The 20,844-nt window shown below is 51.4% G+C and overlaps 1 protein-coding gene across 1 annotated transcript; it reads right to left on the bottom strand.

Moving 5' to 3' along the window:
• Positions 1-617: 617 nt before the first annotated feature.
• SDS (serine dehydratase) lies at positions 618-4,534 on the bottom strand. Its single transcript, XM_082640242.1, has 7 exons — positions 4,373-4,534; positions 4,037-4,076; positions 3,680-3,819; positions 3,485-3,576; positions 2,509-2,736; positions 1,584-1,708; positions 618-873 (listed from the first exon to the last, which is right to left on the bottom strand). Exons 1-7 carry the CDS (start codon positions 4,523-4,525, stop codon positions 665-667), a joined length of 987 nt encoding a protein of 328 aa, XP_082496368.1. The 5' UTR covers positions 4,526-4,534; the 3' UTR covers positions 618-664.
• Between the last annotated feature and the right edge of the window lie 16,310 nt (positions 4,535-20,844).

Genomic DNA, 20,844 nt, shown 5'->3' with positions numbered 1-20,844 from the left:
GTGGGAGCCCGGGGTTCCCAGGGGTGGGGGTGGGGTGGAGGATAGAACGGTACTCAGTGTTGAGAGCTGGGGGTGACAACAGGCACGGTGGGGTGGAAGGGAGGGAGGGAGGGAGGGAGGCAGACGGCCATGATGGAAAAACTCAAAGGAGCTTCATTTCAATAAATAATGCTTTTCTTCTTCAATGAAAGTTTGCACATTAGAAAAGTGAGTAAGGATGGACTTTGGGCTTTCTGGGAAGAGAGACAAGATGGTTCTTCCACCGTGGACTGTGGCCCTGTCCACCTTCCCAGGGAGAAAGCCTGGGTCGGGGACATCTCATCTTGAGGAGGCCCCGCTGCTGTGGTTCCTGTCCCTCCTGCCCACCCTGCTCTGGGTACCTGGTCTATTCCATGTGGGCGGTTGTCACCCTAGCAGGGGTGGATAAGAGCGGGGCTGGGGAGGGCGGGGAGGAACCACAGAGCAGTCACACAGACACCAAAGAGTTCAGTTCACAGCCTTGCTGGCTGCTTCCCGTCCCGGCCCTCCGCACAGTGTTCTCGTGAGAGTGAGGTTACCGGCTGGCCCGGGCCACAGGCTCCCAAAAGACACAAGAATAATATTTAACAAGTCACTGGATAAAACTCCAGCCCTTCCAGGGGTCTCCCGGGTAGGGGAGGCATCCTCACTGGGGCAGCCCGCTCTTCATGCCCAGCTGTGTCTTGAGCGCCAGCAGCTGGGCCAGGCTGATGTTGCTGCCCCCACAAACGATGACCACAAGGGAGGACAGCGGGGTACAGAGCTTCCCCTCTGCCTGCAGCTTCTGGACCACGTTGCTGTAGATGGCGGCCAGGGCTGCCCCACAGGCGGGCTCCACCAGGATCTTCTCGTCATCTGCCAGAGGAGGGGGATGGGGAGGGTAGAGCCAGAGTTCCGCAGGGTGCGAGGGAACAGTTGGGCCACTGGTAAAGCATGAGCCAATCAGCTCTCAGCCCTGGGCACAGACTCTGGTCCAGGACCAACCCCACCCCGCCATCATTACCCTACATTGAACTTCCAAGGTCTGAGCCAGGGCTGAGTTTCATCATCAGTGCTAACACTGATAAAATGATTGTAATTTCCTGAGCACCATGTTGAGGATTCTGAGGAATCATCTGAGCAAGAGCGCCAGGGTTGATTAGCCAAACTAACTGTGAGTATAGGAGAATTAAGTGGCAGCTTAAGTGTGTGTGTATGTGTGTGTCGATGTTTGTCATCTCTGTCCCAGGATGAACGCAGTAAGAGCCCAACTCAGTGACAGACCCACCTCTGAATCCAACACTGAGGCCCATAGTTTCCTTTGTTACCCTGGCTACCAGGAAACTCAGAGCCAACGTTTTAAATACTCCGTTATTTTTCCTTGCTGTTATGTTATCAGACTGACTTCTTCATTTGTCCCTTTGGTCTTTCTATTTTTACCACCGCATTGCATTAACTTCCATTAATGGGAAATTCCAGGGAGGGACGGGAGACAGAACTGTGAATGGGATCCCTTGGCACACCAAGTGGACAGCCACTTAGGTCCTGAATCAGCAGGTTGGGTCTTGAAAGGACTTGGCACATACCCACAAACTTCTCAACAGCGGCCACAGCCTCCTGGTCCGAGACAACTTCAGAGAAAATGGGGTGTTCCCGAAACACCTTCATAGCCTGTGCTGCCACAGTGGTCACGCCCAGGGCTTTGGCCACACTGGGGGAGGCAAGGATGGAGAAGGGGGGGAAGAGAGAGGAGAGAGGAGGGAGGCAGACCACGTGACTACCTTCTGGCCCATGAGAGGTAAATGGAAGTATCGTGTCTTTAAAGGGAGGGGGCATAGCTTCTGCCCTGACTTCTTCCTGCTAGATGGAGTATGGGTGTGATAGCTGGCACTTAAGCAGCTATTTTGGGCCATAAGTCTACATGATAAGGATTATGGAGAGCAAACTCAAGGATCCTGGGCCCCTGGCTTTGTGGAGCTGCCCCTGGACTGACTACCTCCAGATATTTTTTTATATATGAGAGGAAATAAAGTTCAATTTTGTTTAAGGCATTGTTATTTTGGGCTCCCGTATAATGTGGCCAAACCTAATCCTAATCAAACACCATCTGTCAAAGGTTTGGGGCTGGGATAAGAACTCCTTGGGAGCAGGAGCTGTGTCTATTCACCACTGTCTCCCCAGGATCAGCCAGTGTCTTGCACATATTAGGGGATCAGTAAATGGTTGGTATATCAGTGAGGTGTGTAAAACCCTGCCACAGAGGAACCCAATAAATGATTAATATTAGACTTTTCATGCAAGGAAGTGTGATGTTCATGCTACAGAGTCACACACTTGGGTTTGGTCCCAGCCGTACCACTCACTGGCTGTGTGACTCTGGGCAAGTGACCAAAGCCTCAGTTTCTTCACCTATAAAATGGGACTGGCATCGCGATCTGCCTCACAGCCAGCACCGAGGGGGGAGCTCCCCAGCGCTCGCGGAACATAATGGCAGCACCCCTGCCTACTTACCTGGTAATCTGGGGCAGGGTGACAAGCTTGCCGGCCTTGGTGGAAGCGTGGAAGCTGTTGGCTCCGATGGTCTCCATGGTGATGATGGGCACGTCCCCCCAGCCCACCGCCACCAGCCCCTGGGCCACTCCGCACAACAGCCCTCCACCCCCCACCGCCAGCACGATGGCCCCCGGCTTTGTGCTCATCGTCTCCTTCAGCTCCTTCACGATAGAAGAGTGGCCTTCCCTGGAGGAGGGGGGGGGCGGGGCAGGTCAGGGCGGGGCTTCCTGGAGACACCAGGCGGCCCTGAAGATGCCACTTACCCTCTGTATTTGCCCTCATCCCAGGCGGCTGGTGGGCCTCGGGGCTGGTCACCTCGTCCCCGACTCCGCCCTGATTTCCAGCTGCCAGAATCTGCATCTCTACCTGAGGGCTTTCTCTAGCCACTGGAGCACTATGACTGGGCAGCTGGCGGTGCCAGGAGAAGAAACCCCCTGAGAGCAGCCCTCAACCAACTATGGGAATTAAGAATTACGGGAGTTGATGCACAGACACCCCAGCATCATCTTCTGCAGGTGTGGTAACTCTGGTTCATGTTCCACACTGGCTTCCAGGGGCCCCCGAGGGATTGAGCGCCAGCTGCCCACAGTGGTCACTGGCCCATCAGTGCTCTTTATTGGCTTCCCTCCTCACTCCTCTAATGAGTCACCTCCCAAGTCAACTGCTTTCCCTGAAATCTTTGTCTCGGGGTCTGATTCCAGGGGACCCAATCGCGCACACCTGTGTATCTGAGCCCATGTGTTCACTCACGGTCAAGGAGAATGGGCATTGGTGTGTGGGCACCAGCTGCCATGCCTGTGTGTGTGCTTCTACATGATGATGTGCACACACGTGTACACTGCTGTGTGTGATGGTGTACATCATGGCAGGTGTCTACTCAGTGGTGTAGCGGGGTGGTCACTACCCACCCCGGGTGACCCTGGGCTCCATGTACCAGATGAGGGGGTCATCGAAAGGAGGGATGTAGATCCAGCCTGAGTTGTTTTTCGCCAGGGCCTTGGCCACCTTGACAGCCTCATCCAATGTCTGCAAGATCACAGAGGAGGCGGGAGGGGTGAGGGGCTGGGGGGGGGGGCCTGGCCCTGCTACCAGGTGCCCTCCGTGGCCCCTGCCCCAGGTTGGCACTCACCTCACCCACCACCTTGACCATGGCGCCCTCATTCTTGAGCCGCTGGATGGTGAGGGCAGGCGTGGTGCTGGGCACGACGATCGTGGCGGGAATGCCCAGCTTCCTGGCCGCATAGGCAGCTGCCATGCCTGCGTTGCCTGCTGCCAGGGGTGGGGGGGATAGTGTTAGTGGGACTCCCTGACCTCCAGGCTCTGAACCCTCCCTGGGTGACCGCTGGCCTCCAGCTGGAATTCTAAATTGGGACTTCTGCAGATGTTTGCAACGGCTCATTGCTGGGGAAACCAGGGCCCAGAGAGGTGGAGCCCCTGGCCCCAGGACACACAGCAGAGGACAGGAGGAGGCATGCAGGCCACTTACCCGAGGAACAGACAAAGTGTTCACAGCCTCGCTCAGCCCACTGCAGAGACAAAGAGGGAGGGGATCAGGCCATGCGTCTTCCCTCCCCAAAGGGACTGGCTCAGGGAAGGGAGAGGGAGAGGCAGGCCACTGATGGCTCTGGGATCAGTCCACAAGGGGACCCTCTGGACTGGCACCCCTTAACCAGAGGAGGCATTAATGGTGGGTGCTCAGGCATTGCGGGGAAGTTGCAGGGCCTAGCCTGTAGCTCCTAGGATTTCACACGGCACTGGCCCTGGCCTGTCCAGAAAGAGGACCTGCTGCACTCTCCCGGATGATGCAGAGCCCGTGCTGTACCGTCTTGCAGAGGTGTCCGATGCCCCGGATCTTGAAGGAGCCGGATGGCTGGGCACTGTCTATCTTGAGATAGACGGTGGTGCCAGCCACTTTGGACAGGGTCATGCTGTCACGGACGGGGGTCTTCACGTGCAGAGTTTCGCCTGACATCATTGCTGGGAGAAAGGAAGGAAACCCAGAGGGTCAGGGGAGCTGGCCCTGGTGGCAGCTGCTGCCATTCAGTAGGCAGTGTAGCTGGGAGGGACCCTGTCCCTAACTTCCCAGGAGGCCAAGGACAAGGCCCAGATTATAACAACCTGGAGACCTGAGTTCAAATCTCAACTCGGCACCTACTTGACATGGGACAAGGAATCTCCCTTCAGCCTCAGCTGCCTCATCTGTAAAATGGGCATAAGGGTCATCTGCCCCCCCCACCTTGCCCACCCCAAGACACACATACGCTATGCTGGGAAGCTACGAACATCAGAAATAACATCCAGGGAAGTCCCTGGCGGTCCAGGGGTTAGGACTCCTCCCTCTCACTGTTGAGGGCATGGGTTCGATCCCTGGTCAGGGAACTAAGATCCCACAAGCTGCATGGCACGGCGTAAAAGAAAAAAGAAAGAAAGAAAGAAAGAAAGAACATCCAGACTTTGTAACTTTTGAAGAGCATGAGGTGGTGGAAATAGATTTGCAGGTGCTGATTCAGAATGAGCCACAAGGTGGCTAAGTGGCTGAAACAGGGGCGGGATATCAGGTCTAGTCTGTGCAGGGACACACGCACACACACGCAATCCACGTTCTCCCGTGTGCACAGAACACCTCAGGAAACACACAAGAAACCAGTCAGGGTGGGGACCTCTGAGGAGAACTGGCGCTCAGCATCCCCTTATGTACAATTTGAATGTTTTGCCACGTGCATATATATTACTTATTTAAATATGCATTTTTATTTTACTTTATTTTTAAATTTATTTATTTATTTATCTATGGCTGCGTTGGGTCTTCGTTGCTGCGTGCGGGCTTTCTCTAGTTGCGGCAAGTCAGGGCTACTCTTCGTTGTGGCGCGTGGGGCTTCTCATTGCAGTGGCTTCTTTTGTTGCGGAGCACGGGCTCTAGGGCACGTGGGCTTCAGTAGTTGTGGCTCGCAGGCTCTAGAGTGCAGGCTCAGTAGTTGTGGCGCAAGGGCTTAGCTGCTCCGTGGCATGTGGGATTTTCCCGGACCAGGGATCGAACCCGTGTCCCCTGCATTGGCAGGTGGATTCTTAACCACTGCGCCACCAGGGAAGTCCAAAGTGTGCATTTTTAAAAAACTAGCCTTCGGAAAGCCCTGTACCCAGTTAGGGGAAGCTTTTTATTATTGTTATTTTTTTATAATAATTATTATATTATTTAATAATCACTTCTAAAGTGATTACCATGTGCCAGGCACTGTCTTAAGTTTTACAGATATTAACTCGTTTAATCCTTTTAACAGTCCTCGGAGGTGTCATTATTCTCCAGTTCTTCTGGTGAGGAAACGGACTCTGACTCTGCTTTTCAGGTTGACCCCATGTACCTCTTACAATGCGACATTGACACTTTTCTCGATGGGAGGTGGGGTAGGGTCTATGCTTCCTTCTCTTGAAGTGGGTCGGGGGTGGGAGGGGCGCTGTGGGTGCAGTGGAAGTGACACTATGTGACCTCCAAGCAGTGAGGTGCTGGTGAATATTTAACTATGGCCTCTCCAAAGGAAAAGAAAGTCCTGATTTCTAGAGTGTGGCTCTAGCCCATTGTGGCTCTCAAGGCTGGTCCATGTAAGGTGACCCAGCTTCCACCTGGCTGGTAAGCTCCCTGTCCTAATCCAGACGCCATGATGGGCGCAGGCCCAGGCCGCACGCGGAGGCCACAGGTAGGTGTCTCGCCCGACAGTTCCAGCTGAGATTCCAGCTGATGGCCAGACATGGGGTCTGACTTAGGGATGACTCTAGCCCAGCTACCGTCATCACACTGCAGCCCCCAAGTGAGACCCAAGTGGGAACTGCCTGGCTGAGTCCAATCAAGCCCCAGAGTCATGACAGGTAAAGAATGTCTACTGTTGTTTTCAGTCACTCACCTTGGGGCAGTTTGTCACACAGCAATAGAGGCTGGAGTATTGACTTGCCCAAGGTCACACAACTAGGGAGTAGGGGAGGCAGGAATTTTATTTTCTATCTTTGGCCATGCCGCGTGGCTTGTGGGATCTTAGTTCCCCAACCAGGGAGTGAACCTGTGCCTTTGGCTGTGAAAGAGTGGAATCCTAACCACTGGACTGCCAGAGAATTCCCAAGTTGGGGAGATAGGATGTGAACCAGGCAGTCTAGGCCCAGAGCCAGGCTCTCTCCAGGACACATGGGGGTGGCTCAGGCTCCCCTGTCTGCACGGATTCTGGGTGACTGAGAAACTAAGGCCCAGATTCTGACCACGCCCCCACATACACATGCAGGCTTTCCATCCTGCCTCTCCTGCTGAGTCACCGGGGAAACTGATTCTCCCCAACTTGATGGGAGCCAGAATTGATCAGCGGGTGGTTGAACAGCCTATCTGCTTCTCCCCTTCCCCACACCCCAGAAGGCCAGGCAAGGGTGGCTACCCCCTCCCATCCCCCCACTACATTCCCAGTGACTCCACTGGCCCAGCCCCTGGACCTGGGTACTCCTGGCCCAGGCATCCCCCCTCCCGGAATGGTCCAGATATGCCTGGCTTGGAAGAAAAGTGGGGGATGGCGTTCTGACCACCCCAGCAGCCTTAGCACCCCCCAAATATGGGCCTCCCATGTCTGTCTGACTTAACTGACATTCAGGGCCTGGGAGGGGGGGCCCAAACACACACCACCTCTCCCCTAGATCTGCTGAATAAAAGTCAGAGACAGGAGGCACTCCAAAACAGGGGCATCCCCACATCTGTTTGAATTAACTTCTGGTTCCTGGAGGTTATTCCTCAAACAATGGAACTCTTGTTCTGGCTGACTGGACCTTAAGGTCTTATGCAGGTCTTATGCAGGTAGCCAAGTCCTGGCCTCAGGGAGCCCTCCTGGTTGCGGGGTTGGGGGGAGGCACCCACCCCTTTCAGGTGGATTTGGAACACCCGCTCCCAACCCGTTTCCCATTGTGCTATCGGATGCCCTCAGGTGAGGGGGCAGGGTCCCTCCAGCACAGTGCCCTGTGGAAAGGGGGCATCTGTAAACTGCACTGGGCAGCCATTCCCACCTGCTAAGGAAGGTAAGACTTCAAAAAAGGAGGCTGAGCCAGGCGCGGAGGAGGGAGAGGGCGCGGGAAGCTGCAGTCTGCCTACCTGCCACCCGGCAGTCAGAAGTTACACTCTCACGTGACTCACAGTAAGAGCTCAGTAAAAATGAACTATTATTATACATGGACTGAACACTTTAAGTGCCCTGTCTCATTTCACCCTCACAACAACCTTAAGAGGAAGGTTCTGTTATTATTACCCCCACTTTACAGATGAGGAAACTGAGGCACAGAGCTGGCAGTGCACCCGGACAGTCTGGCTTCAAAGCATGGGTTTTTATGCTCAGCTGACTCTACCTCCCCCTCTTCCCCTGGGAAAACCCAGGCTGGCCGCAGGCACTCCAGTCGCAGGGATGGAGCTGAGGATGGATGGGGCCGCTTACCGGGCAAAGGCGATGAGCTGGCGGCTGCACAAAGCGTGCGAGCAAGGGAGGGATAGATTGGAGATGGTCTAGATGGGTAGACGGCCCACGGACAGATGAAGTGCAGAACAGGTAGAGAGTGTCTTCAGAATTGTCCCGGGGCTAACGGGTCCGGGCTTTATCCCCCCAGGCGCCTCCGGGCAGCCAATGGGGCCCTAGGACAGGCCATACCCCCTCCAGGCCCCGCCCCCTGGCCCAAGGCCGGGGGCTTCCAGGAGGGGAACCGGCGGCAGCTAGCTGCGCCTCTCTGGCAGCTGCTTCTGTCTTTTTCCCAGTCCCGCTAGCCACCTCCCCTTCCCCACCCACAACCTCACTTGCAAATGAGGACAAATACCTACTTCCCTAGGGCTTTTAGGAGGCTGCTGGAGGAGGGTGTGCGATAATGCACTTAAAGTCGCTAGCGCGTGCTTGGCACTTAGTAGGCACCCAAGAAACAAACAGTGGAGAAAGTGGATACTATTATTATCCCCGTCTTGCAGAAAGGGAAACTGAGGCACACAGTAAGAGGGATGAGCTGGCACCTGAACGCAGCAGTCTGACTCCCAAAACTGCAAAATCTAAACACAGTTTTTTAAATTGCCGTCCCCTGTCATCCTTTATGACCCCGTTGTCCTAAAGGGGCAGACAGCCTTATGGGTAAGACCCAGGAGGGTCAGAGTTCAAATCCTGGCTCTGCCCTTTACTAGCTGCACGGCCCTAGGCAAGTCACTTTGCCTCCCTGGGGCTCTGTTTGCTCATCTGTAAAATGGGGATAATGGTACCTCCCTCCTAGGATTAGATGACATGATAACGTATGTATGTATGGAATTGAGTGCGAGTGTTCAGTAAGTGCTGGCAGCCATCACCATCATCCTCACCATCATCTTTATCATCACAGAAGTGGAAGGTCTTGCCTCCCTGCCCCATGCCAAGCCTCGGATCTGTCGCTGGCTGTCTGCAGGGGTCTGTATCCCCACAGGGGTGGTGCGCATGCGCACACACACACACACACACACGCACACACACGCACACACACACACAGTCGGCTTTCTCCCTGGCCCCTTCAACAAAGCTTTCTTGTCCAACTGGCCAGGACGAGAATATCGATGAGACAGAGGGCAGAGAGGGCACAAACAGACCACACAGCCATCCCCCTCCATGCGACAAGCTGTCCCCTCTTGCTGGCCCCCTCTGACTTTCCACAGGCCATCCCGAGCCCCCCTTCCTAGTGGGACATCCACAGGTGTGTGTTGGGGATCCAGGGTGGCGGAGCTGAAGAGATGTGGGCATCAGGAAGCTCACGCGTAGCCACGGCCTCCTGGCGTGCATCTGAGTGTATACAGCTGGCGCTCACTTTGTCCGAGTATCTGCTTGTGCCTGATTCCATGTCAAGTGTTTCCTGTGTGGGTTTTCACTTAACCCTCAGACAACTAGGTGAGTGGGCATTTTGAATCCCACGTCACAGGTAAGGAAACAGGCTCAGAGATGAAGTAAAACTGCCCAAGGTCACCCAGGAGGCAGGGATGAAATGAGTCGACTGAAATAAAACCACACAAGGTGAGAGCTGTGAGTTTCAGTTTTATTTGGGAACTTACTGAGGACAGTAGCCCGGGCGGGAGACATGCTCCCAGATCGCTCTAAGGAGCTGCTCCAAAGAGGTGGGGGGGTGGGGAGGTCAGTACATATAAGATTTGGTGAAGAGGGTGCGTGCAATCCAGCAAACATCTTGGTACAGCGTTGCTGCTAGTCACCAGGAGCAGGCATCTCCGTTAATGACTTTAGTGCTTTTCTAGGTATGAGAAGATACAAGAAATTGGGTTCCTAAAAATTTTTCCTGGGGGCTTCCCTGGTGGCGCAGTGGTTGAGAGTCCGCCTGCCAGTGCAGGGGACACAGGTTCATGCCCCAGTCTGGGAAGATCCCACATGCTGTGGGGTGGCTAGGCCCTTGAGCCATGGCTGCTGAGCCTGCACGTCCGGAGCCTGTGCTCCACAACGGGAGAGGCCACAAGAGTGAGAGGCCCGCGTACCGCAAAAACAAAAAAAAAATTTCCTGAAATTATCTAACTGTCTGAAGGCCTGTTCTGCCAGTTTTCCCAGAGCACAGAGTGCCTCATTCCTCATCGCAGCCCTGAACTCCTTTTGGGCAGGGTGTGTTGAAGGTCAGAGATTGCAGTGCCTAGCGACTTCATTCTTGTAGAACCAGGTGACGAGTGACATTTTTTAGTTGTCAGATGCAAATTCAGGAATTCTGAGTCCTTCGTGGATACAAGGCTGATGGAGGGGTTGGAGGTGGGGGTCAGGGAGGGCATCTGGCCCAGCCTGGTCACAGTCACAAGTCCCAGATTTAGGCTTTTGATGCCACCTCCACATGAGGAAGGCAGCTATTTTAAGTGCTGGATTAAGCTCCATTCCAGTGGAGCAGCACCCTGACTGGGTGGTGGGAAGCTGCAAGTGGTGGAAACAAGATGATTAATTCTTTCTTTTGACCTCTATGTATTGTTCCATTTATTTCAACAAGAATGGATCACGGCTGTGATTTGAAAAACACCAAATTAAGAAAATCAATCATATAAGATCCAAAAAGAGAGAAAAAGACAAAATATATGTCATTTTTGATATCCTGTTTGGGCATTTTAAAAAAAAGTAACTTTACTGGGATTTCCCGTGCTTCCAATGCAGGGGGCATGCGTTCCATCCCTGGTCGGGGAACTAAGATTCGCATACATACTGCACGGTGCAGCCAAAAAAAAAAGAAAAAAAAAGTAACTTTATTGAGATATAATTCACAAGGCATACAATTCACCCGTTTTACAGAGTATCAGCTTAAAACATTTTCATCATCCCACAAAGAAACCCCCTACCCAATAACAATCACTGCTCCTTTTCCCCCCTCCCTCCAGCCCCTGGCAACCACCAACCTGCTTTCTGTCTTTATGGATTCTTCTATTCTGGACATTTCATATAAATGGGATTATATACTATGTAGTCTTTTGTGTCTGGCTCCTTTCACTGAGTATTCTGTCTTCAAGGTTCAACCACATTGTAGCATGTGTCAGTGCTTCATTCCTTTTTATTGTTATTTATTACTTATTTATTTATTTATTTTAATTTTTTCTTTAAATTCAAGACCCACTTATTCTCTAGTTCTGCCCACGTAGAGACACCCTCCTTGAAAGGGCTTTGAATACTTCCGTTCACTTTAACACCTTGTGCTGAAAACACGTGTTCCGAGCTTTCAACTATGAGATCCACATTCTTAAAGCACTAATTTGTTTTGTTTGTTTGTTTGTTTATTTTTTGCGGTACGCCGCCCTCTCACTGCTGTGGCCTCTCCCGTTGCGGAGCACAGGCTCCGACGCGCAGGTTCAGCGGCCATGGCTCACGGGTCCAGCCGCTCCGCGGCATGTGGGATCTTCCCGGACCGGGGCACGAACCCGCGTCCCCTGCATCAGCAGGCGGACTCTTAACCACTGCGCCACCAGGGAAGCCCTAAAGCACTAATTCTTAAACCTCATCGAGATTTCACCCCTTGGATGGGGGGAGATGACCCAAACACAGCGAAGAACAGCTCAGGACTGTGGGCTCTGCTCGCCCAGAAGACCGTGCAGCTTCCCTGACCACCCGGCTGGAGCCAGGATTAGGGCCCTGAGACGAGGGGCGCCTGCTGGGCTGCCGCCCCCGCCCCCGCCTCCTGTGCTCTTCACTAGGCTGGCTGTCGCCTCTAGTTTCCCTGGAGCTCGGGGATTCCAGACGGTCTCCGCTCACGCTTCTGTGTCACGCCCGCTGCCTCTGCACTGCTGATCCACACCGAGGGGGAACAGCACACAGAACTGCTTTTCAACCCACCAACGTTGCACACAAAAGTTAAGCCTGCAGGTTCTTTTTCATCAGAGGACATTCGCAAGGCCATGACTTTCCCCGGCTCTCCACTGCCCTTGCCAGCCGACTGGAGGGGCGTGGCCGTGGTGCTGAGTGGGCACGCCCCCCTGGCTCCACTCCGGCGCACTCTCCTGGGGAACTGAGGGCGGTGCCCTGGGCTCATCAGCAGGCTCTATCCTGGAGCCAGCCCTAGAGTGACAAGAGCCACACCTGCAGGTCTGTTCCACTGACTAGCCGCACAGGACCGAGCTGGGCCCACGGACCTTGGTCTGGATTGTGTTGGCTGGTCCTTCTTGCCTAGGTTCACAGGCCAACAGCCAGTGTCCTTCCTTCCCTGCTCATCGCTGCATCAGCGGCTCACTCCTACCTGCTGCCGTCACACGCCTGGCAACCTCGTGTTCGAGGGCCAGCCAAGAACTGAGACCCCAGCAGGCCCCCAGTTCCCAGCAGGCAAACGCCCCATTAAACTACTGCTGCCTAGCCGTGTTCTCGAGGCTTCAGAGCCGGGAGAGTGCGGAGAGGAGAGCAAGGCGCGGCGCCCCCGGCCTCGCCCCGGACCCGCGATGCTCCGCGGAGGCGCCGGATCCTCGCCGCACCCCCCCCACCCCAACACCAACCAACACAAGCGACCTCTGCGCCCGCCTGTCCCGCGGACCCGGGCCCACCTCCGACCACCGTGACCCAAGACGGAGGCGCGCGGTGCGGGGCTTGGCCGGCGGTGGGCGCTGGCGTGGGCGGGGACCTGGGTTCCGGCCCCACCGCCCGGAAAGCTTCGTTCCTTTTTACGTCTTTATAATATTCCATTGTATGGATAGACCACATTTTTTGTTATCCATTCAGCAGTTGATGGACATTTGCAGTCTGGGCATATCTTCATTTTTTAAAAATGTTAAAAAAATGTACATGTGTGGGTATGTGTGTGGTTCTGTGTCCCATCACATGGATGGAAACCCGAGACCCTAACAGGGCAGGGGGCTCACCCATGGTCACCCTGGAGAGCAAATGGAGCAGAACCAGGTAGAGTGGCGGTGTGCTGGGGACACTGTGACCAGTCAGCTGCTGGAGGGTCTTAGAGGGAGGCTGGCCGCTGTCATTGTACAAACCTCAGAGAGATCACTTCATGCCCATGACTCTAGCATCCAAGGCGTGTCCATTTCCAGAGAGCAAGTGAGTCAGTTTCCTGACAGCACCAAGTTCAGATCCAACTTTTGCCATGAACTTGCTTTAACTGATAGTAGTATCCACCCCTTGGATTTGTTGTGAGGATTTAATGACTTAATGGATGTAAAGTGGTAAGGACCGTGCCCAGCATATAGCGAGCTCTTAATAGGTGATGGCTATTTTCTTTTTCTGGTACTCAAGAGGGCATTTTCATCCCTAGCTCTATGTAATAGGGAACCAGGGCTTTCCTTTCCCATCTAATCCTCCCTTGAAAGGTCTTGAGAAACAGGGGAGGAAACCGAAAGTCCCCTTCCCCCATTTCACAGATGGGAAAACTGAGGCCTGGATCTATCCAATGTAGGGAGGTGAGGGCAGAGCCGATAATCCCAGGAGGAGGGTGGGAGTCTCGCTGTGGAATCTTGGGCAAGTTGCCTCTCTCACCTCTGCCTGCTGGCTCTGTTGCATCACAGCCAGATCAGTGTTTCCTTGGTTGTGGGACGTGGGGATGATGACGACTGTCTTCACAACCCCAAGGAGGAAGAGACAGCTCTCACTTCTGTTTGCCCTCCTTGGTAGGTGCAGCCAAGCCCCAGAATCTCCTGATTAGTTAAGGTCTCTGGCTCCTGAGTCCATCAGACCTGAGCTGAAACTGACATCCATCTGTGTGACCTTGGGGTGGTCATCTAACTTCCCTAAGCCACAGTTTCCTGCCTCAAGAAATGGGAATGATGATACCTCCTGGGTATTGCAAGACAGAGATAGTGGCAGCCCAGTGTCAGGCATGGGGTAACAGCTGAAAGAATAGTAACTGCTATTATGATTATCTTTGGTAGGTTATTATTGTCCAGGACTTTCCCACCCCTCTGGTCCCCTTCTCCTGAGTCCTCCCTCCAAGCCTGGCTCCTCATTCATGTTTATTCCCCATCAAGTCTGGGTTGGAGCCTCTTTGAGGTTCTGCAGCCTGGCAGCCCCTGGAGACTCACCCCAGGGGACCTTGAGCAGCCTGAGGGCAGGTCTGTACTAACTTGTTCCCCGTTGGATTTCCCACTCTCCCCCTCCATTCACTCAACATCCTATACTGCACGGGACCGCACCCTCCACCCCCCAACAAAGAATCTTCTGGCCCCAAATGTCAGTAGTGCTGAGGTTGAAAAATTCTGTGTAAGAGTAATTTGGAATGAGACTATATCCTCCCTTGTTCTATCTTCTCTACTGCTATTAATATGACCAAGGGAATTAATTAAACTCATGTGGGTGAAATGTGCTTTATCTAAAAAACTGTTATTCTGGGAATTCCCTGGCAGTCCAGTGGTTAGAACTCTGTGCTTCCATGGCCGGGGGCCCAGGTTCGATCCCTGGTCAGGGAACAGAACTGTGGTTCTATGTCCAAAGGCTACTCAATCAACCTCCAGAGAAGTTAAAAGATTTTTTTTTCTTGGTGAGATTAATACAATTCAATCATGCCTCCCTTGTTTTGGATTTAATACATTTAACCTCTGTGACCCTGGCTGTGCTACTGGACAGCTAGCCCTCTTTATTTTCCTTCACCTGGCTTCAGTCCATCATTCAATTTTGCCAAGACCTTTTGGAACCCTCCTTGGGCCATTTGACGGTGCTGTCTGTGGTGATGCTGCCCGGCTTTGCATCATCCCCAAACATGGCAAACAGCCTCCTGGTGGGCCCTATGGCTAAAACTGTCCACAGCGGGGCTTCCCCCTTGGGGTTCTCATCACCCATCAATCAACGTGTGAGGAGTTGACTGGGTCCAAATGGCCTAATGAGGGATTTTATCCAAAGTTGACCAGAAAACCAAGATATTCGCAGCGGGTTTCAGTCTCAGAACACAAACCCCATGTGCAACAAATGAAGACTTTTTTATTTTCCTCTAACTCTGCTTAATTTTTATTTCAAGCAGATAAATAATTGGAGGCAATGAGGGGTTTTCCCTCCCCCCTCCCCACTAGGGGTGGAGTGACATTCCAGGGCTGAGTCAACACAAGATGGGGTGGGGATGCTGCCTGGTCTTCACTTGTCTGACCCCCGCCCCAGCTTGCTGAGGGGCCCTTTCTCATTCCCAGCCACGTGAATCCTTGCCCCATAGTCTGGGGGCCATGGGCAACCATTCCAGAGAAAGGTTGGAGACTCAAGGTATCTTCACTCCCCTCCCTGTGTTGGCCACTGCCTTAAACTTTCTCTTATCTCCATTCCCTGAGGCAAAGTGCACGGCCCCTCTTCCAGCAGTGGAGTGTGGAGTAGATGCCTATCAACTGTAAATCTGCAAGAAAGTTTGAGTAAGTCGTTAAACTTTGGTAGCTTGAAACTATCCGCTGGGGGCTATTGATACCATGAAAATCAACAAATGTTACAAATGAGGACTCCTTCCTTCTTTCCTTCCTTTCTTCTTTCTTTTCCTTTCTCTTTCTTTTTCTCTCTCTTTCTCTGTCTCTCTCTGATCTGTCTCTTTGTCTCTCAATGTCTCTCTTTGTCTCTGTCTCTCTGTGTTTGTCTCTGTTACTCTCTGTCTCTCAATGTCTGTCTCCTCCCCAGGGGAGGGAAGTGAGGGGGAGGGAGTGATAAGTTAATATTCTCAAAATATCATTCCTCCATGATACATGCCTCTGTTATGCATTTGCCCTGATTATACAGAAAAATAACTATGGCAAAAGGGAAGAAATGGTTACTGCCAATCCCGGACTGGCTCCTGTTCATTGCCCCCTCTTTATTTAATGGTTGTAGTCAATTTCTTTTCCAGCTTTTTCTCTGTCATCGGCTAGCTTCTCAACATCTGCATCCAAGCAGTGGGCCTGTTTCTCCCTCCATTTTAAAACATAGGACTTTAGTCAGTTAAGCTTGCTTTGAATGAGAATGAAAAAATAAAAAACACCTCGTTATTTAAGCACCCTCTGAGGAGAATCTTTCTGCAAAGCAAAGAATCCTCTTGTAAGAAATATTGTTATTTTCTGCTACTTTTGCAGGTTTGGGTCTAGGGACTTAAAAAAAAATCTTTTTATTTTAGAGTAGTTTTAGATTTACAGAAATGGAAATCTGAAACTGTGTAGACAGTACAGAGTGTTCCTATATACCCCACATCCAGTTTCCCCTATTATTAATTTACATGAACATGGTACATTTGTCACAATTATTGAACCACTGTCGATACATTATTATTCACTGAAGTCCATATTTTACTCAGAGTTCCTTAGTTTCTCTCTGACGTCATTTTTCGGTTCCAGGACGGCACGTTACATTGAGCCATCCTGTCTCCTTAGGTTCTTCTTGGCTGTGACAGTTTCTCAGACTTGCCTTGTTTTTGATAACCTTGACAGATTTGAACAGAACTATCGTGGATTTTATGTTTTTTCTCATGAGTGGAAGGACGGGGGTTATAGGATTTGGGGAGGAAGACCATGGAGGCGATGTCTCATCCCATCCCATTAAGACCATGCCAACTACCAACATGACACATCACTGTGGATGCTGACCTTGATCACCTGGCCCAGGTGCTGGTTGTCAGGTGTCCCCACTGTAACGTTCCTCTTTCTTCCAGCTGTGGAGTTTTTTTGAGTTGCGTCCATCTGTATGGTGCACAGATCCCATATTCACTTGGGGGACTTCCTGTCCCTGTTTTGTGATTGCCCTTCTGTGTGCATGTCACTTGGATCTGTCTGTCTCAGTGGGGGAATCATCACACAAAGCCCAAGGACTGGCTAACATGCTTCCCCCTCCCCTGGTGACAATAACGTCTCTCATGTTGGGTCCACACTGCCTCCTAGGCAGATTCTCTAGCTCATGCTGTCCAGTATGGTAGCCCCTGGCCACCTCTGGTTATTTACATTAAAGTAAAATTTTTATTGAAGTATAGTTGATTTACAATATTGTGTTAATTTCTGTTGTACAGCAAAGTGATTCAGTTACACATATATATACATTCTTTTTCATATTCTTTTCCATTATGGTTTATCACAGGATATTGAATATAGTTCCCTGTGCTATACAGTAGGACCTTGTTGTTTATCCATCCTAAGGTTATTTACATTTAGATTAACAAAATTAAACAAAAGTTACAATTCAGTTCCTCAGTTGCACAATCACAATTCAAGAGCTCGGTAGGCATGGGTGGTGAGTGGCTACCATATTGCACAGCGAACATTATGGACCATTTTCATCGTCATGTTTCCATGATGGCCCCCGCCTCCTTGCCCCACTCCGCCCTCATCCCTACCTCTCCCATTTCCCCAGGACACATGGTGTTATCAGTATTGTTTCCATGAACCTACAGGTATTGATGCAATCATAGACTGGTATATCAGGAACTTTTGGTTATTGTTGTCTTTTTAAAAGCAACATTGTTGTTTGTTTTAAAAAAAAGTCATTACACCCCTGTTTGAGGAAAGCATCCTACGAAGTTGTTTGGAAAATCTGGGATTTTTGAAGAATGCACTAATCATTCTACCTCTAGACTGCTGCTCTAATCTACAGATCCTGGACTTGAGCTGCAGCATCTAGATTTCCAGTCTCCAGCCACCCTGCTCACTTCAGACTGGCCCCCACTGCCAATCCTAATTGGCAAGAGCCAATTCCTTAATATCTACCCTGCTGCTACTGTCTGTCTTGAATTCAGTGCGTTTTATATACTGACCAACTCCTTGGTCTCAGGCCTGAAGTCACAGGGAGCTTCTATCAGTAACCGAGGACCATTCAGTTCAGTCCTGGGTTTTTCCTCCAATCGCATGGCTTGTCCCTATACTTGTGCTACTAAATGTATAAAAGTATATCGAGTTGTACCACCTCCTATATTGTGCAATATTTAATATACTGCACCCTTAAAGCTGTCTATCCATTTATCTTTATTTCAAAAATCTGGGCCCCATTTTTCCCCATCCACAATAAGGATGGCTCAGATGGCCCTGACAGATTCTTTCAGCTCAGATATCATGGCTGTGAATCTGTAAGACTCTTGGGACAAGAACACCTATGTTGGATGTGGGATCCCTCAATGATTGGTCCCGTGGGCTATTTGCTGGGCAAGTGACCTAACCTTTCTGTGCCTCAGCTTCTCCCTTAATAACTGACTCCTTTCCTTTTCAGGGCAAGAGGAGAGAGGGAGAGTTCCTCTGCACAGGGTTTCAAACTCAAAGAACTCCAGGAACCAGGCAGAAGCCTTCTGGGTGTTAGGGATGCAATAGAGAAAGATGGGGACAGTGGCAAATAGAACTATCCCCCATGGGATAGTTCTACAGAGGTCAGAGTGAATCAGCTCCAGCCGGCAAAAACGTGGCCCCCTAGTTTGAGACCCTTTCTGCTCTAGAATGATTTATCATCTTGGCAAGGGTCTGAGACATTAGCTAAGATGTACTGGGTGTTAGAAGATCCAGGGCAAATCCCAGCTGGGCTACTCACTAGCTAGACTGGCTGCTTGACTGCATGAACTCCAGTTCTTTTCCCTGTTGATGGAACTGAACCTCTGTGGCTTGGAAAGTGTATGACGCAGAGTCCAGAGTTAAACCTGCAAATTCAGAGGGCCCATTAACTGTGTCCAAGGCTCCATCCCTCCCCTTTACGCAGTTCCCTTGCCCTGGGAACAAGAAGGCCAGCTGGGGGTGAAGATGGTGAAATGAAGCTTAATGAATAATCCGGGAGACTGGCCAGGGTGTTTGTCAGCCTGAGGTATCAGGGACAGGGGCTGGCTAACAAATGTGGATCTGGGAGGGGATGGGTCAGGGAGTTGGACCCCTCTCCAGCCTCATCTGCTCTCTGATGCAGCCACTCTGGCTCCCTCACTCCATCCTCTTCCAGGTCAGGAGCTCTGGGTCTAAGCCCTGGCTCTGCCTCTGCTGTGTGACCTCAGGAAAGTGACCTAGCCTTTCTGAGCCAAACCTGATTCCACAATGTGGAGTTCATAACAATACCTACCTCCCCCAGGGTGTTGTAAGCGTCCTGTGATAGAACGATGTCATGTTCCCAAACTTCGGACGTTCATGTGCTGCCTTTGCGATTTTTGCCACACTGCTGTGTCACATCTTTTTTTTTTTTTTTTTTTTTTTTTTTTTTTGCCGTACGCAGGCCTCTCACTGTTGTGGCCTCTCCCGTTGCAGAGCACAGGCTCCGGACGCGCAGGCTCAGCGGCCATGGCTCATGGGCCTAGCCGCTCTGCGGCATGTGGGATCTTCCCGGACTGGGGCACGAACCCGCGTCCCCTGCATCGGCAGGCGGACTCTCAACCACTGCGCCACCAGGGAAGTCCTGTGTCACATCTTTTATAACACTGATAGAGCAACACTAGAAGCCACATCAGCAAACACAGAATACTTCCTACTGTTCTAAATAGTTTACACCTGTTAACTCTGTTTTGGGGCCGCACTGTGCAACATGGGGGATAGTTCTCTGACCAGAGATCGAACCCGTGCCCCATGCGTGGGGAGCGCATAGTCTTAACCACTGGACTGCCAGGGAAGTCCCCCTCTGTTAACTCTTTTGATCCTCACATCAACTCCACTAGGGAAGCAGTATTTTTTTTTTTCTACCCACCAAATGGAAATTCAGTATTATAATCAAAACTTCAAAGTCTTCCTCCCATACTGCTTTAATGTAAGGAAAAATAGCTTTTCATTTAATTTAATTTTTGGACAGGAAGGGTTATTTACATTCAAGTAAAATTTTTATTGAAGTACAGTTGATTTACAATATTGTGTTAACTTCTATTGTACAGCAAAGTGATTCAGTTAGCCAAGGCTCTCATGAATGCAGGACATGACATTTGTCCAGGGGGCCACGATTAGGGGTGTATTCGACCCCACAGCCATCCGGGATGAGCCATTTTTCTGCCACCATGTTTTCAAATTCATCTGCTTAAACTTTGTAAATCCCCACTTCTTGGAGATGTGAATCTTCTGGAGGCCAGGGAACTGGAACTCAGCCTGAGTAGGGCCTCAAGCACATGCTCCTTGCTCTGCAGCTCGGTGCGGATGAACATTACGACTTGGCCAATGTGGACCCTGGCCACTATGCCCTGGGGCTTCCCAAAGGCACTGCGCATACCTGTCTGGAGCCTAGATTGGGGACTGCATGCCGGACATGAATGTCCACTGGAAAGGGCTGTCTCCAAGGTCCCTTAGGGCAACCCATACAGGCAACAGGCTGCATACACTACTGGGGAAGTAGTATTTTATCCCCATCTGACACTTGAGGAACCAACACACAGAGAGGTTAAGTAACTTACCCAAGCCACAGCCAGTAAGTGCAAAGCTGGTATTTGTACTAGAGGCTGGCTTCAGGGTCTGTGCTCTCATTGTTACTGCCTCTTCATGCCAGAAACTTACTGCTACTATTTAATAGTAAAAAAAGAAAAACAACTCCATTTTTAAACTTTAATATCTGCCTTAGCTTCTTCCTAAGCAATAACATCCATAAAGTTATGTGCATTATTTTATATGCACACACACACACACACAGAGGATATAAATACCCAACTAGTAAAAAACCTTTGGGAACCTCTCATCAACACAAAAGGGCTGGCATACAGTAGGATGCAATAAATGCAGCCATCATGCTTCTTGTCCAAACCTGAACTATATGCTAAGGCCCCACTCCTCCAGGAAGCCCTCCCTGATCACACCCCACCCTCAGCTGCCCTATGGGGACCTTCTGCTCTCTGTTCTCCTAGGGGGTGTTAGGGTTGTCACTGAATTAGTGACTTCCTCTCCCCTCCAGGCTGGGGGCCACCTCAGGGCATGAACTGGGTTTTATCACCTCTGTGTCCCCAGTGCCCAGACCAGGACAGGACACC

The sequence above is a fragment of the Mesoplodon mirus genome (genome assembly GCF_964341445.2).
Source record: "Mesoplodon mirus genome assembly, chromosome: 13".
NCBI lineage: Eukaryota > Metazoa > Chordata > Mammalia > Artiodactyla > Ziphiidae > Mesoplodon > Mesoplodon mirus.
This window is presented reverse-complemented; position numbering and strand designations above follow the sequence as displayed.

What these genes read in the sequence shown, in the direction of transcription:
- SDS (XM_082640242.1), bottom strand. Translation starts at nt 4,525, where the DNA reads ATGATGTCAGGCGAAACTCTGCACGTGAAGACCCCCGTCCGTGACAGC. An exon ending in TCGGACACCTCTGCAAGACG is followed by an intron (nt 4,077 to 4,372) that starts GTACAGCACGGG and finishes TTGTCTCTGCAG; the next exon opens with TGGGCTGAGCGAGGCTGTGA. An exon ending in ACACTTTGTCTGTTCCTCGG is followed by an intron (nt 3,820 to 4,036) that starts GTAAGTGGCCTG and finishes CACCCCTGGCAG; the next exon opens with CAGGCAACGCAGGCATGGCA.